The following is a 16,257-nucleotide window of genomic DNA, read 5'->3' as shown; positions in this document are numbered from 1 at the left end:
GTAATACTCTCAGAGTGAATCTGGCTACTTTCCTTCCTCTTCTTTTTTTTTTTTTTTTTTTTTTTAAATAATTTGAGAAGAATAGGTAATAACTCTTTAAATGTTTGGTAGAATTTACCTGTGAAGCTGTCTGGTCTTGAACTTTTGTTTTTTGATTACTAATTCAGTTTCATTGTTGGTAACTGGTCTGTTCAAAGTTTTTGTTGCTTCCTGATTCAGTTTTGGGAGGTGCTATGTTTCTAGTAATTTACCCATTTCTTCTAGGCTATCCAGTTTGTTGGCATATGATTTTTAATAATATTTTCTTATAACTTTATTTCTGTGGTGCTGTGGTGTTGGTTGTTACTGCTCTTTCATTTCTGATTGTTTGTTTGAATCTAGCTAGAGGCTTATCAATTTCACTGATGTTTTCAAAGAACTGTCTCCTGGTTTCATTTATTTTTTCTCTTTTAGTTTTCACTTATTTCTGCTCTATTACTTCTTTCCTTCTACTGGCTCTGAGTTTGATTTGTTCGTTTGATAACTCCTTTAACTGTAAGGTTAGGCTGACATTTTTTTTTTCTTCTTGAGGTAGGTCTATATTGCTATAAACTTCCCTCTTAAAACTGCTTTTATTGTACCTGAAGATTTTGGACCATTAAGTTTTCATTTTCATTTGTCTCCATGCATATTTCCATTTCCTCTTTGATTTCTTAATGGACCCATTCATTATTTAGTAGAATGTTATTTAACCTCCACGTATTTATGTTCTTTTTGCTTTTTTCATGTGGTTGATATCTATTTTCAGGACTTGTGGTTCAAAATGATGCATGGTATGACTCTGAACTTGAATTTCTTGAAATTTGTTTTGTGACCTAACTGGTGATCTCCATCTGCTCTTGAAAAGAATGTGTATCCTGCTGTTTCAGGTCATAATGTTCTGACCATATCTGTTAGATCAATCTGGTCCAGTGTGTCATTCAAAGCCACTGTTTCCTTATTGATTTTCTGCTTGGATCGGTCTATTGATGTAAGTGGGGTGCTAAAGTCCCCTACAATTATTGTATTACCATCAATTACTTCCTCTGTGTTTGTTATTAACTGCTTTTTGTATTTGAGTGCTCCCACACTGGATGAACAATTATTTATTTACAATTGTTCTATCTTCTTATTGAATTGTTCCCCTTATGAAATAATATCTTCATCTCTTGTTATAGTCTTTGTTTTAAAGTCTATTTTTTTCTAATATAAGCATGCTTACCCCAGGCTTTTTTTTTTTTTTTTCCACTGCCATTTGCATGGTAAATGCTTTTCCATCTCTTCACTTTCCATCTGCATGTCTTTGGGTCTGAAATGAGTCTTATAAGCACCATATAGATGGGTCTTCTTCTTTTTTTTAAATCAATTTCATAACCTTAGTCTTTTGATTGTTTAGTTCTAAGTAATTATTTAGAGGTATATACTTACTACCATTTTGTTACTTATTTTACGGTTCTTCTCTGTTCCTTTATTCTCTTGCTCTTTTCTCTTATGGTTTGCTGGCTTTCTTTAGTGATATATTTGAATTCCTTTTTATTTTTCTCATATTACTGAGTTTTAAAAGAAAGTATGTATTTATTTATTTTAGGGAGAGAGAACATGAGCTGGGGTAAGGGGGAGAGCAAAGAATCTCAAGCAGACTCCCCAGTGAGCACAGAGCCTCACGGGTGTGTGTGTGTGTGAGAGATTTATCTCACCACCCTGAGATCATGACCTGAACTGAAATCATGAGTCAGATACTTAACAGACTGAGCAACCCAGGCACCCCTATTACTGGTTTTTGTTTTGTGGTTACCGTTAGGTTTATATGTAAAATCTTATGCATATAGCAGTCTATATTAAGCTGATGGTCACTTAACATGAACCCCTTCTTTACTCCTCTCCTCACTCCCATGTTTTAGGTATATGGTAACATCCTTTAATTTTTGACTCCCTTGACTGGTTTTTATACTTAGTTAGGTTTGCGGCTTTTGTGTTTCCTACATTTCATACTCTTGCTTATGGTCTTGCCTTTCCACTCGAAGAGTCCACTTTAACATTTCCTGTAGGGCTGGTTAAGTGGTGATGAATCCCTTTAACTTTTGTTTGTCTGGGAAAGTCTCTCTCTCCTTTTTTTCTTAATGATAGCTTTACTGGATAGAGTATTCTTGGCTCCAGGTTTTTTCAGCACTTTGAATAGATCAAGCCACTCCCTTCTCATCTGCAAAGTTTCTGAAAAATCAGCTGACAGCCTTTTGGGATTTCCCTTGTATGTAATGATTTTCTTTTCTTTTGCTTCTTTTAAATTCTCCCTTTCTCACTACTTTTTGTCATTTTAATTACTATCTATCTTGGTGCTGACCTCCTTGGGTTGATTTTGTTGGGGGCTCTCTATGCCTCCTGGATCTCTTTTTCTGCTTCTTACCCCCAAATTAGGAAGTTTTCAGCTATTATTCCTTCAGATACATTTTCTCCTTCCTTCTCTCTAACTTATCCTTTTGGGATCCTATAATGCAAATATTACTAGGCTTAATGGTGTCACTGAGTTCCCTAAGTCTATTTTCATTTTTAATAATCTTCTACTCTCTCCTCTTCAGCTTGGTTGTTTTCCATTACTCTGTCCTTCAGGTTGGTGATCCATTCCTCTGCTTTCTCTAGACTTATTCCATCTTGTGTATTATTAATTCCAGTTACTGAATTCTTCATCTGTGGTTCTTTTTATGGGTTTTATCTTTTCATTAAGGGTCTCAACTGAGGACTCTGAAGTCCAGTGAGAACCTTTTCGACCATTACTTTAAATTCTGTATCAGCCATGTTTCTTTTCTCTCTTTTCTTTAGCTCTGTTCCTATGATTTTGTCCCATTCTTTCATTTGGGACATATTCCTCTGTCTCCTCATTTTGTCTTTCTGTGTCTGTTTCTATGTATTAGGAAAGTCAGCTACAACTCCTGCTCTTGAAAGTAGTAGCTTTGTGAAGGAGAGGTCCTGTAGTGCCCTGCTGTGCAGTGTCTCTTGTTCATGGGAACCTGGCACTTGAGGAGTGTCTCCTCTTGTTTTATGCACATACTGTTGTGGCTGAGCTGCTTTTCCCTTTGATCCAGTTGATTCCAACGGCTCTTTGCCTACTGTGGGTAGGGTTTGGTCCTTGGTGTTGTGAGTGGGCCAGTCTGGGGCTGCCTTGGGCTTGAGTTGAGTCACACCAGGCATTTGCCAGAGAGACAGGGTCACTGATTTTCAGGGTGCTTTCCTGTGTTGTTCCCTAAGAAACTTTTCTTGGCAGATAGGGCTTGCAGTCAGACCAGATGTCTGCTCCTAGCTCACTGCTGGGGCTGCACTGTTGGGGCTGCTGGTATGTGTGTGGTTGTCTTCCCCTCTACCCAGAGCAGGAGTCATTTTGGAGTGGTGCTGGTCCCTGATGGGGCTGCTTGCACCTGCCAGCCTTGTGGCTCTGCTTTGGATGGGCCCTGGCCAAGAGCTTACTGGAAGGGGGCAGGTCCACAAGAGAATAGGAGATCCACAGTACAACTAACCTAATCCAGTCCTCCTTTGGCAGCATCTGAAACCCTGGGCTGAGGCTGGGCTTGCTCAACCCTCTGATAGCCTTTGTTTGCTGAGTGCCCTGAGGGCCCACAAAGCTTAGCCACCTCTGCTCCCAAATCCCTGGGGTTCAGGTGGCCTCGGGCAAGTCAAGCCACTTGGGTCTACCATCTGTGCTTATAATCACCAGGCTTGTGGGGCTTAGGGCTCCAAGTATGAGATCTCCAAGTGAGGGCCCCCTCCAACAACCACATCTGTCAGAGCTGGGCCCTAAGGCCTGGTGCTGTCCTCCCAGCTATGCCATCAGGAATTAGGAAGAGGCACATCCCTTTCTTACCCAGGTAGACCCTAGGTTAGGGTTTGTGTGGATCTGCTTTGTCAAGAGACCTGGAGCTGGGGCTGGCTAGAGAGGGCTATCACAGAGCCAGTTGATTTTTAAAGTTCCAGATGTTAAGCCCACTAATTTTAAGAATTCACCAAATTTGGCCCTTTTGTTTTTCAAAACCCAATCTTATGGGGACTTCCCATGCCTGGGGTGTTTGGCATGAGGGTCTCTTCTCTTCCCCTCTCCAAGTCAGGTGATGATCTCCCTCCTACAGGTCTGCTTAGCTCCCAAACTTGTCCCCACCCTCCCCACTCTCCTCTATATGGACTATTCTCTAACTTTAACTGTGGAGTTTGTTCTGCCAGTCTTCAAGTTGTTTCCTGGTTATTTACACTGGTAAGAGTTTTATCTAGCTATATCCATGAGATGCAGTAAGGTAAGGGTCCTCCTTCTCAGCCATCTTCTCTCTCTTTTTTTGGAACAGGTAATGCTTACATGTGGGTAGAAAATTCAGAGGGTAGAAGCTTTACTTAATTTAAAAGCCCTGTTCTCGGGGTGCCTGGGTGGCTCAGTGGGTTAAGCCTCTGCCTTCGGCTCAGGTCATGATCTCAGGGTCCTGGGATCGAGCCCCGCATCGGGCTCTCTGCTCAGCAGGGAGCCTGCTTCCCCGCTCCCCTCTCTCTGTCTGCCTCTCTGCCTGCCTGTGATCTCTCTGTCAAATAAGTAAATAAAATTTTAAAAAATAAATAAATAAAAGCCCTGTTCTCATTAGATCTTACTACCACTTCCTATGAGGCAGGCGGGAGGGATAAAATCTTCAGGATATAGATGTGATAACTTAATCTAGGCAGTATCAGGAGAGCCTTCCTGCTGCTCCGCCATCACTGCAGCCCTCTTCTGTGCTCTGCAGCCCCTACTTCTCCACGTTCTGCAGGGATGATGATCCCACCCCAAACTCTATGCTGAAAACCAAGCTAATCCAGTTCAAATTCTCTCATCCATTATCCTTTCCATCTAAAATGTTCTGTGTACATCTGAAAATATTTCAGTCCCTCCTTTTTCTTTACATTCTTGGTCCCAATCTTTCGCACGCCCTGGGATTTATCCATCTTCCTGTACGAATTATTCATCTTGTCTCTAGAGGCTTTGGTCCTTGCTAGTGTAGCCACTTCCCTCATACTCAGGTTTCACACTGTGACCCAAAGGACTGGAAAGTCTTTCACTTGTCCTTCCTGTTTATTCCCGGAGGTTACCATCCTACTGCTGTCCTTTCTACCTCAGTCACTAATTATCCCTCTTCATGCCCCTGGAATGAATGAATGAAATCCACTAGTTCTCAGTTCTTAAGCTTGCTGGTCTCTGCAGCATTTCTACTGCTCGTCATCTCTTTTCTCTTGCTCCCCTCCTGTTCTTGGTTCGCCACCACCTCTCCTGCAGTCTTCACAGGCCCTATTTCTCTTGCTTCCCCTCTCACTGAAGGTGTGCTTTCAAGTCTTAGACCCTCTTTTCTTTCCTCTTTCTCTCCCCTACCTCCATCTCTCTCTCTCTTTCTCTCTCTCTCTCTCTCACACACACACACCCCTTAGAGATCTCCCCCTGCTCATAGCTTCATCTATCACCTCTAGGACTCCTGAATACATATCTCTAGCCCTGAATACCTGTTTTACATTTTAGCTTCCTTGCCATCTCCACTAAAATAAAACTCATCATTTTCTCCTCCCCCAACCTTGGCCATACATGCAGACTCCTGTTTTTGTAACTATTACTCATTTTTTTCCCCACGTACCTACGACTGAAATTTCAGAGTCATCTTTGACTTTCTCAATGCCCTGCAAATGTAAATGATTACTTAGGCCTGATTGAACTCAAATAATGTTCTGGTAAATTCTGCTTTGCAGAGCGGAACCACCGTGCTGCTAAGTTCTGTCTCAGAGTACTTCTGTGACATTTTATAAAGGGTTAGGGTGTGTAACAGGTACACTGCAAATTGGGTTTGCACTGAAGTCGGGAAGCCAGGACTCTGGGATTCTCTCTCTGCCACTGGAGTGACCTAGCTGTCAAAACTCCAAGCTGCTCTGGTGGTTACATGGCTCAACAGACTTTAGGTATCAAGGAATATGCATAGAATCATTTCAAAGAGAAGACAAAGTAAAAAGTAAAAAAGAATCAAAAGGCCCACAATTGGGACGCCTGGGTGGCTCAGTTGGTTAAGCAGCTGCCTTCGGCTCGGGTCATGATCCCAGGGTCCTGGGATCGAGTCCCACATCAGGCTCCTTGCTCGGCAGAGAACCTGCTTCTCCCTCTGCCTCTGCCTGCCTATCTGTCTGCCTGTGCTCGCTCGCTCTTTCTCCCTCTGTCTCTGACAAATAAAATCTTAAAAAAAAAAAAAAAAAAAAAAGGCCCACAATTTTTTCAGTTTATAGAGAAAGAAAAGTACCTTTCATCAAGACTGTACTACTTGGGGCTTCTTGAGCACATTCCTCTGGCATCTTCTACACCTTAGAAAGGTCAAAGAAACGTGAGAAACTTACCATCACTGCCTCGAGATGATATCGATTTCACATCAATGGACTCTTTCCTTCTGTTCTTGTATCTGAATGAATGGGACTCTAAGGATTTCAAATTAGGAACAGAAAGTGAGTAGTTTGCAGCTTATTTACAGATGAAGTTTAGACACATTCCCCCCCTGCCCCATTATCTAAAAAACAAGTTTCCTTTTTAAGCCCTACAGAATAGTCTCAAGAAACAGCAAACCGGCGTGCCTGGGTGGCTCAGTGGTTTAAGCCTCTGCCTTTGGCTCAAGTCATGATCTCAGGGTCCTCAGATTGAGCCCCACATTGGGCTCTCTGCTTGGTGGGAAGCCTGCTTACCCCTCTCTCTCTGCCTGCCTCTCTGCCTACTTGTGATCTCTGTCAAATAAATAAATAAATAAATAAAATCTTAAAAAGAAAAAAAAAGAAACAGCAAACCACTTTTTCTTTGAATCATCAACAAAAAATTGTCAGTCATATTAATTGTAAAATGATACTCTTTTTTTGTGACACCCCAATGTAGCATGGTAATAGGGCTTATTATCAAGGGCTTTGCAGTTCCATTAATAAAATACTTTTTAAAAAGTAAACATTAAAAGGGGCACCTGGATGGCTCAGTCAGTTAAGCCTCTGACTCTTGATTTTGACTCCAGTCATGATCTCAGGGTTCTGAGAGCCAGCCCGACATTGGGCTCCTCACTCAGTGGGGAGTCAGCTTGTTATGCTTTCCCTCTGCCCTGCCCCCTGCTTGCACACATGCACATGTGTGCTTTCTCTCTCTCTTCCTAAGGTAAATAAATAAATCTATTTTAAAAAATAAACCATTGGGGCACCTGGGTGGCTCAGTGGGTTGAAGCCTCTGCCTTCAGCTTGGGTCATGATCTCAGGGTCCTGGGATCGAGTCCTGCATCAAGCTCCTTGCTTAGCAAGGAGCCTGCTTCCCTCTCTCTCTACCTGCCTCTCTGCCTACTTGTGATCTCTGTCTGTCAAATAAATAAATAAAATCTTTTAAAAAATAAAAATAAAAATTTTAAAAAACCATTAAAAACTGGGGTAAATTTGGGGGGTTCATTTTGACCTGAAGGACAGTACATGTAACTGGGTGGGGAAGGCTTTTACAAGGATATCTGTGGAAATAAAATACTAGTGAGATGCACAGAAAGTTGAATTTATTGAAGAAACTAATATGGAGTAATTTTGGGTCTCTCTGAAAGTTTAGACCTCCAGAGGGTCTCCTGAGGAGGTCATTTCATCAAATGAGACATACTGCCATTGCCAGGAAGGCAGAGAAGAAAATGCACATTTTAAATCCCAACCATTTCCACAACTTGACTCTCGCCTCTGTCCCTCTTTTCTGAGGGGGTGAAAAAGCACTTAAATTCTGCTTAAGTCTTTGCTGACTTTGAATTTAACACCCAGAATTTGCAGCCATGTCAATCCAAGACTGAAGCACAGAGGGCATGCTTCTGGTCAGGACCAAGAGATTGACGTGTCAGGGCACTGGGTGCTCGTGGAGTAACCCAGTGGTAAGGAGAGAAACTTATTCTTAACAGGATCGCTCCTCAGTGGGCTAAGACAGGAGGGGGACATGGCAGGTTCCTGCAGGGAGAATGCATTTCTCAGATACCAAGATTCCAAGAAAGAAAAAAAAATTCCAGTGTTCATATTCCAAGAAAGAAAAAAAAAAAGATGCAACAATGCTCTTTTAAGAATTGTCTATTAGCATGAAAAAAAGTACAAGAGAGAACAGCAGTTAAAAGAATAAGCTTCTGGATGGCTCAGTTGGTTAAGTGACTGCCTTCAGCTTAGGTCATGATCCTGGAGTCCTGGGATCGCGTCTTGCATCAGGCTCCCAGCTCCATGGGGAGTCTGCTCCTTTCTCTGACCTTCTCCCTTCTCGTGCTCTCTCTCTCTCTCTCTTTCTCTCAATAAATAAATAAATAAATAAATAAATAAATAAAATCTTAAGAAAAACAAAACAAAAAAAAAGAGCTCCAGAGCCCAACTGCCAATGTTCAAGTCTCTACCATGCCAATTACTAGCTGTGTAACCGTAGGAATGTTATTTCTCTGTGTCTCCATATCTGTATCTATCGAGTGGAGTTGTTTTCACAGCATCTCTCTCAGGCTGTTGGGAGACGTAAATGAGTTAATCCGCGGCAGCAGCTAGCATGGTGCCTGCTACACTGTAGGTATGTGGTTCATGCTGGCTCATAGTATTAACTGCGTCTCTTCACTTGGAAATATACCTTCGAGGCACACATAGGATCATGTTACAATACTGTTCTGCTATTTGCTGTTTTCACTTCAAAATATGTCTTAAATACTTTCTTCTGGATCACCTTTTTAACCATTTACTTTAGTGTCCTAAAAAATCTGATTCAGTTAAAAAAAATTAAATAAGTAAACTTGAATTATTTTATATAGCAAAAAGTGAAAAGCAGAACTATTATGAAGTTGATCTGAACACCATAACCCTAGAGCCTTGTCTTAAATGATATAACAAAATATTTACACTGTCCCTTTGGCTCATTCTGTCTTCCAGATTCTGCCTTAATAGTTTTCATAGCCTTGGATAGGAGTTTCAGAGTTTATAAAGACAGCTATGGGTAGTGATACTTTACATGACATTGTTAGGATCATATGGCATCTTTCAAACCTTGAAAACTAACAGTGGTCCCTTGCAAGACACTCCTTTAAGTGCTCTTCAGGGACTTAATAATCTCATGTTCCTAACACTCATTTACCACATAATAAATTAAATCTAACTTAATAAAGATTTAAGATTACATTCAAGATTAAAAAAAAATCAAGAATTCCTCAAAATTTAATTTCTAAATAAAACTAAAGTAGGGGGGAGCCTGGGTGGCTCAGTGGGTTGAAGCCTCTGCCTTCGGCTTAGGTCATGATCCCAGGGTCCTGGGATCAAGCACTGCATCAGGCTTCCTCCCCACCTCTCTGACTGTCTCTCTGCCTACTTGTGAGCTCTGTCAAATAAATAAGTAAAATCTTAAAAAATAAATAAAACTAAAGTAGGGAAGTTGGTTTCTTGGCTGGCTGGCTGAATTCTAAATCATTCACTAGAAATTACTCAAAGGTATCTAATGCTTATTCCTGATTTTATCTCAGCTAAAATTAAGAGAATACAGCAACAGAAATTATTAAAAGTTTGGAGAAATTATTCTTCAATAAAAGGCCATTTAAATCAAATAATTCATTATTCATTCTACCAATAGATGCTTATGGAATGAATTTAAAAACCAGAGAAAATAAGGATAAAGGAAATTTAAATAAATTTATTCAATGACAAGAAGGGATATAATATTAACAATTTGGGGGGGGGAAGCTAACATTTACTGAGCACCTACTCTGAAGCAGACATTGTGTTTCAATGTTAAAGTATAGAAATTATCTTTTATGATCATTACAACAATTCTGAAAGCTACATAATATGATCCTCATTTTACCAGTGAGAAAAGGTAAACTTGGGAGAGATTATGCAGGTAGCTCAAAGTCAAAGAGTTAGTCAAATGTGGGAACCTATGTTTTGTAAGATGGGATAGTTTCAACATAGCCATGCTCTGGGAACATTTTTGTTGGGTCTATTATGTGCAAGGCAATGCTGGGCACTGTCAAGGATATGAAAATGGAAGAGGTTTTGGCACCCAGAAGCTCATAAGTTAGTTAAAATATTACTCTTGCTGTGTACAAGAAATAAACTAAAACATCAGCTAGAGACAGAGACATACCAGGAGGGAAAGGCCAGGGGAATGGAAGGACAATACCCCACAGCTAAGTATCAGGTACTGCTAGATATTATATACACTTTCTCCTTTACTCTTCCTAGCAAGAGATGGACATTATTAATTCAAGTCTGAGTGTGCTAAAATATGGACCATCCTAGAATCAAGGAGAAGGACTGAATTAGTAGCTCAGGGTCTAACCTTATGCATTAGCATCTGGGAAAACCATTAACTAAGCAAAGAAGGTCACGCATGTATGCAGGAACAAGAATTTTAAGTCTGAGAGCAGACTGGTTTTTTGCTCTAATGATTAGAGAATTACAGACCTTTCAAATCCAATAGTCATCTGGTCTAACCACAGTTGAGGGCAGAGGAGACAAAGGGTCAGACAGAGTGTAAACTGAGGGGGAAGGGACTGACATGGTGCCTCAGTGCTCTTGACTTCCCGCACAGGGCCCTCCATGCTCTCTAATCAGCTAGCCACCGAGAGCTAGGAGGGAAGGGTAGCCTGTCCAGGGTACAACAGTGGGTTTCCCGCGGACTTCTGGGCCACTCTCTTTTGTGTTTATTTGCTCTGTAAGGTCTCTAGCCAGCAAAACAAAACCAGGATGGGAACGGCATTCAGTAGAAAATGTTACCATGAATCAAGAGTCAAGTTTTGAAGGGATTCTGCTTGTATTCTGACTCTCTCCAGCCTTCCAATACCAGCACTCAGATTTTGGCAATCCAAATTCTGGGGTAGTGAGTGTCTACTTCTTCAGAGTAATTTAGACTCCTTCAGAGTAATTTATAGACTTGAACCCACCAGTGCCACCAGAGTGTATACACATGAAATGGAAGTGTTCTCACCTGTCTGAGAATTGTCTCCTGAATCACGATGAACCTTGTGAAGCTAAAGTTGTTCAAAAGTTTGGGGAAACAAGAGAAGAAAATTTAAAATATAGTATTAGCTACATTTCCAGCCAAACAGCTTTATTAAAAAGCTCTGAAGATTCAAGAAATCAAGAAGTTACACAGATAATAAGAACAGATGTAAGATGCATACCAACTGATTATACTACAAATGCTCTAGTATATTCAGATACTTCTGGAATGCCTGAGCCCGAGAGCAAGGAGATACCCAAGGGATGTGCTTTCTACCCAGAACGTCTACATCTCCTTTCAGCTGTTTCCATTTTGACCATTGCATAAATGCAGAAAGACAAAAATCTGTAACACATTTTTTATAAGGCTAATCTATAACCTATTTAGATTTTAGACATGTTATAAAATTTTTCTATAATATAAAAATAATCTGAATTTAGGCCTAGGATTTTAAAAACCTCTCTAAAAATCTCTTCTAGTGTCCTCAATTATGGACAGAGTTGATTTACAAAATGTTTATTCACAAAGAGATATGAACTTAGGATGCAGCTTAACACCTACTTCCTCTCATTTTCAACGTTGGTATCCTAATGATTTTATGCTAATGCTCAATAAATATCTGTCAAATGAGTGAGTCATTAATACTAGAAAATAATAAACATGCTTTAGGATTTTGCATTTTTTTCCATTTATTGGGGTACATCTAGCTATATCATGCTTATCACCATGCTCCTTTGCTGCTAAATCATCCATTTCCAGTTGCTTGGACAATCAAGTCTTTGTACCTACTCACTGAATGGCCTAAGTTAACCTGAAAAACAAGCCAGGTGACTGTGTAGTGCCAACACCAACTGTAATAGCCAGGAGTTCCCTACACATCAAATAACAGGTACGATGTTCCAGCTTGACACAAACACTGAACAACGATCAGGTAAAACTGAAGTGTTAAAGAAAGTGGGCTTTCTTCCACATTATGTGGAATCATTCCACATAGTCCGGACCACATGATTATTGAAACAACTACACGGTCGGCCTGTGTGAGATCTTGTTCAAAATGTGTTTAAAGGCTGTGACACATTTATCCCATAATTGTGGGACCTTGTTATTTCTTCTGTAATCAACTGGTTTAATTTTTTCCTTTACAGATAAAGACCATTTGCTACAAAGCTCCTGAGTGCAACGTGGATTTTTGATATCATACCAAATAAATAGAACTTTAGCCTTGCAAATTGTTTTCTTAGTCAGCTTTAGCTCAAAACCAGGTCATCTTAAATATTTAGCTTTTTTAGGAACGAAGGCCTATGACTTCCCTGATTACTCCAAAAAGCCCTTCTCTTTTATTGACCCCCACAGGCAAACCGAATGATCTGTGGAGGTCCTGCGCAGCTGACACAGCCCAACCCTGCCTTTCAGAAGCTAGTGCCATGGTCCTGGCCAGGAAGAAGAGGGGAGGAGAGGGGAGAGGTACCAGGTCCCTCTGCTGAGGTAACTTCCCATCTGCCTTTCCCAACATAGGACGTGGTATTTGGCCCTTTTGGAGCGGCAGGCAGGCACGCCCCCAAAACCACTGAGACAGCTCACCTAGCGCTGATGGACTCTCTCCTATGGACAGGAACAAAGCCTGGCAGTCACTCCCTGATGTCACCTGCTTTACAAGCGGAGGTTTCACAGGGCCACATTAGCACCTGTCGCTCAGGACTCACTTCCTGATCCTCTGAGGCGGGAGCAGTGCCTGAGGCCCTCTGCTGGTTACCCTCCAGCGGCACTAGGTTTTCCTCAGAGCTTCCCAGCTCAGGTTCCCTCCTTCCCTCTTGGGAATACCTCCCCCTCCCCCACCCCCTTCACAACTGAAGATTCACTTGGATGAAAATTCTTTAACAGTTCCAACTCTTTTCTTGGAGGTCTAAACCCACATTTATAACTTGGCATGAATGAGTCCATTGGAATTATTGTCTCATATTTCTCATCTGTGTTCTCTGAGGAAGTCAACAGGGAAGGAGCTGCTCTGTAGTTGGCTGTTCTCCAAGAAGCAGCCAGGAGGGTAACCTGGGCTGGAGGGCTGTGGGGCACGGAGAGACGGAGAGACGGAGCGGCTGTACCCTGACAAGGGCACCGTCTCCTCCATGTCTGCCATGTGCTAGCACCTTTGCATTTGCCATCAGGCTAGTCAGAACAATACCCCTGGCAGAGGAAGGACGGTCATTCCTGTGATAGATGGGGAAGCTGAGGTTTCACTTGCCTGACCCTCCCAGCTAGTACACAACAGCGCCCAATTTCTAACTGTGATCAACGGCTCCAAACCCACTTCCTCTTTGCCACAGAGCTCTTTACAGGAAGGACCCAGAAGGGAAGCTCTGGGCCCAGGCCTGCTTAATTGGGGTCTGAGGACAACATCCTCTGTGGGACAGGAGGGCAGCTCTTTGGAATACAATTTCCTTTGAAATTTTGGGGAAGGCTTGAATCTCTGCTATCTATAAGTTTTGTCACATGTATGCTAAAGCAAAGAAAAGCAGTCATCATTCAGTGTCCCCAAGTCAACCACTGTCTGTGGAGTGTTTTTGTTTTCCCTTTTGTGATAGAAAGCTTACAGTGTAAAATGTGTCCACATGAAGTCATGACTAGGAATTTGGATCCCTGTGTTTCTGGGGAACCTAATGCTTTAGCACTAAGTTCCTACAACGTGAATACCGTGGCCTTGGCCTGTGCTGCTCCTGCCAGAGCTCAAAGCTGGGATTTCTTAGCAAGTCCTTGGAAGCTTACTTACACCTTGCTTTGGGGGGGGGGGGGATTCATCATTTTGAACCTTTAATTATTTAAAATGTTACAGGTTCCCATGAATGTTGCTGTCCTTGTGCTAAATGTTTTGTTTACAAAAAAATGATTATGCTTGGCTCTAAAAGGCCGCACAAATTCTGGGTTTTGTGTGTATGTGTGTGGAAGAGAAAGATTTCAGGGTCATCTGATTGTTTTCCTCTTCTGGAATAACCATTTAAAACCATTTTTATTTTCTCTGCACACACACCACAGTGCCTAAAAAGAAATTCTGTCAAGGCTGTGGAACAGCTGGAACTCTCATACCTTGCTGGAGAGAAGAGAAAATTGTAACAGTGCTCTGAAAACAGGTGTGGCAGTCTCTTATAAAATTAAACATACACCTACCCTATGACCCAACTCCTCAGTATTCAGTTTAACTCCTAAATATTTACGCAAGATAAACAAAAGCATATGTTGTTCCCCAAAAGTCTTCTCTAAGAATGTTCAAAGGAGCCCAAAACTGGAAACACTCCAGAAGTTCATCAACAAGGGAAATAAACTGTGGTCAACTGATACAATGGAATACTCTTCAGCAAAAAAAAGAAAAAGGGAAAAATTACTGATATATATAACACAGATGCATCTCAAAACATGGTGATGAGTCACAGAAGCCAAACATAAAAGCACAGATATTGTACGCAACTCTAGGACAGGCAAAACTCATCCATGGTTAAGTATTCAGAACATGTTCCTTTAGGGGTGGGAGGGGGAGGAGTGGAGGCAGGGATGTCTGGCAAGGCCAGGAGAGAACTTTTGGGATGGTAGATTTGGGACCTTGATGGGGCCTGGGTTACAGAGGTATGTGTACCTGTCAAAACTCAAGGAATGCTATACCTAAGATCTGTGCATTTCACTATATGTAACTTTCACCTAAAAAATGAGAAAACCTGGATACAGATATTAAACTCTAGTCGATAATACACATGGTAAAGTGCCAAGGGGTGAAATGTCCTGCTATATGTAACTTAGTTTAAAAGCTATCAAAGACCAAGAGGGACTGATGAATAAAACAAGGACAGGCGGATAGATCACTGAGCAAAACAGTCACTACACGGCGTAGGTGGTGGCCACGTGCGTTTCTACTTACAAATCTTCTGCCTCTTCTACAGGTTTGAAAAATTTCATAATAAAATGTGGGAAGATCATATATTCAACTGAGAATATGGAAGAATGGCTAAAAATTGCAAGTCAGAGCTATAATTTAAAAGTCTGTACAAGTAAATAGGATGAAGGGAATTTAGAACAACTTGAAACTGAGCAAAGTGAATTACATGTCATGGTCCCAGGGACTCCCAACCTACCATGAGCCTGGGCATGAACATGATGTTCCACTTTAAACCGTAACTAGTGAATTATAAATAGTAGCTGTCTTAGAAGTGTAGATTTACCCAGTTAACTATTTAATAGACAGATTTTAAAGATTTCACTGACTGACTTTATGAATTATGTAATTACAAATGAACCTAAATTCTCTTATGTCTTATGGGAGAAAACCCCTGAGAAATAATTATATGAAAACAACACACTTAATATAATATGTTAAAATTAATTTTTTGAAACTGTAAAACCATGGGACTTTTTAGCAGTTAAAATGAGTCAAGGCTAGAATCAGTGCCATAATAGCAAGCAAGCAAACAAATACTAGATAACTCCTTCAACCTGCATTTCAGAGTCACCCTGGGAATCTGAACAGCATTTGGTAGAAACGTCCAAGGCTGCTTTTGTCATTATGGAATGGCCAAGTCATAAAAAGTGTCAGTCTCAACTCAAATTGCCAGATTTCCCAGTGTATAAACCTGGGGTGTCCACCTTTGATGCTTCTTTTTCTCTCGTCCCCATACCTAGTCCATCATCAGATCCAGGAAAATCTCACTTCTCAATACCTCTGGGATCACCCCCTTCACCTCTCTCTACTGCCAGCCTGCAGATGACTCTCAGCTCTCATCTTACCTCAGCCATGCCTCCCAGCCCACCTCATTCTCAACTCTTTTGACCAGTGTTACCTAAACTACATTTAATCTTGTCATCTTCCTGCTTAAAACACTTCCCAATGGTCTTAGGGCCAGCCTTGTGGGATAGCCTGTTTGTGCGGCTGTGCACTGTGGCCTGCTGTTCTGCTGGGCTACTGTCTTGCAGGCCACACTGGCCTCCATTCCACCTGCCTTGTTTTCCCAGGCTCTTCACTACCACAGAACCTTTACACATGTGACTCTTCTGCTCAGGAAGATCTTCCAAATCCACCCTCTTCCCTTTGCCTCTCTGCCCTCTCGATGTTTGCCAAAAGGTAATTTTCAAAGGAAAGCCCTACCTTCCTCAAATAAATAAATCTTTAAATAAATAAATAAATGTCAAATTTTAAAAACAAAGAGAATTTCAAAAGCTGGAAGGAATAAGTAGTTATATAAAAGGCAAACTCCATAAGGTTATCAGCTGATTTTTCAGCAGAA

The 16,257-nt window shown here is 41.3% G+C and overlaps 1 protein-coding gene across 4 annotated transcripts in view; it reads right to left on the bottom strand.

The window, feature by feature from the left end:
• The window catches only part of PDE8B (phosphodiesterase 8B), a 265,975-nt gene that overhangs the window by 20,181 nt on the left and 229,537 nt on the right, over positions 1 to 16,257 (bottom strand). For all 4 annotated transcript variants that reach the window (XM_059418112.1, XM_059418113.1, XM_059418110.1 and 1 more), the window contains exons 11-12: positions 10,982 to 11,024; positions 6,391 to 6,468 (exon numbers count right to left, since the gene is read on the bottom strand). In XM_059418112.1, coding sequence (XP_059274095.1) covers positions 6,391 to 6,468; positions 10,982 to 11,024 — 121 coding nt within the window. The remainder of the gene's footprint in view (positions 1 to 6,390; positions 6,469 to 10,981; positions 11,025 to 16,257) is intronic.

The sequence above is a fragment of the Mustela nigripes genome, chromosome 12, assembly GCF_022355385.1.
Source record: "Mustela nigripes isolate SB6536 chromosome 12, MUSNIG.SB6536, whole genome shotgun sequence".
Taxonomy (NCBI): Eukaryota; Metazoa; Chordata; class Mammalia; order Carnivora; family Mustelidae; genus Mustela; species Mustela nigripes.
The sequence above is the reverse complement of the archived record's forward strand: the minus strand, read 5'-3'. Positions and strand labels throughout refer to the sequence as shown.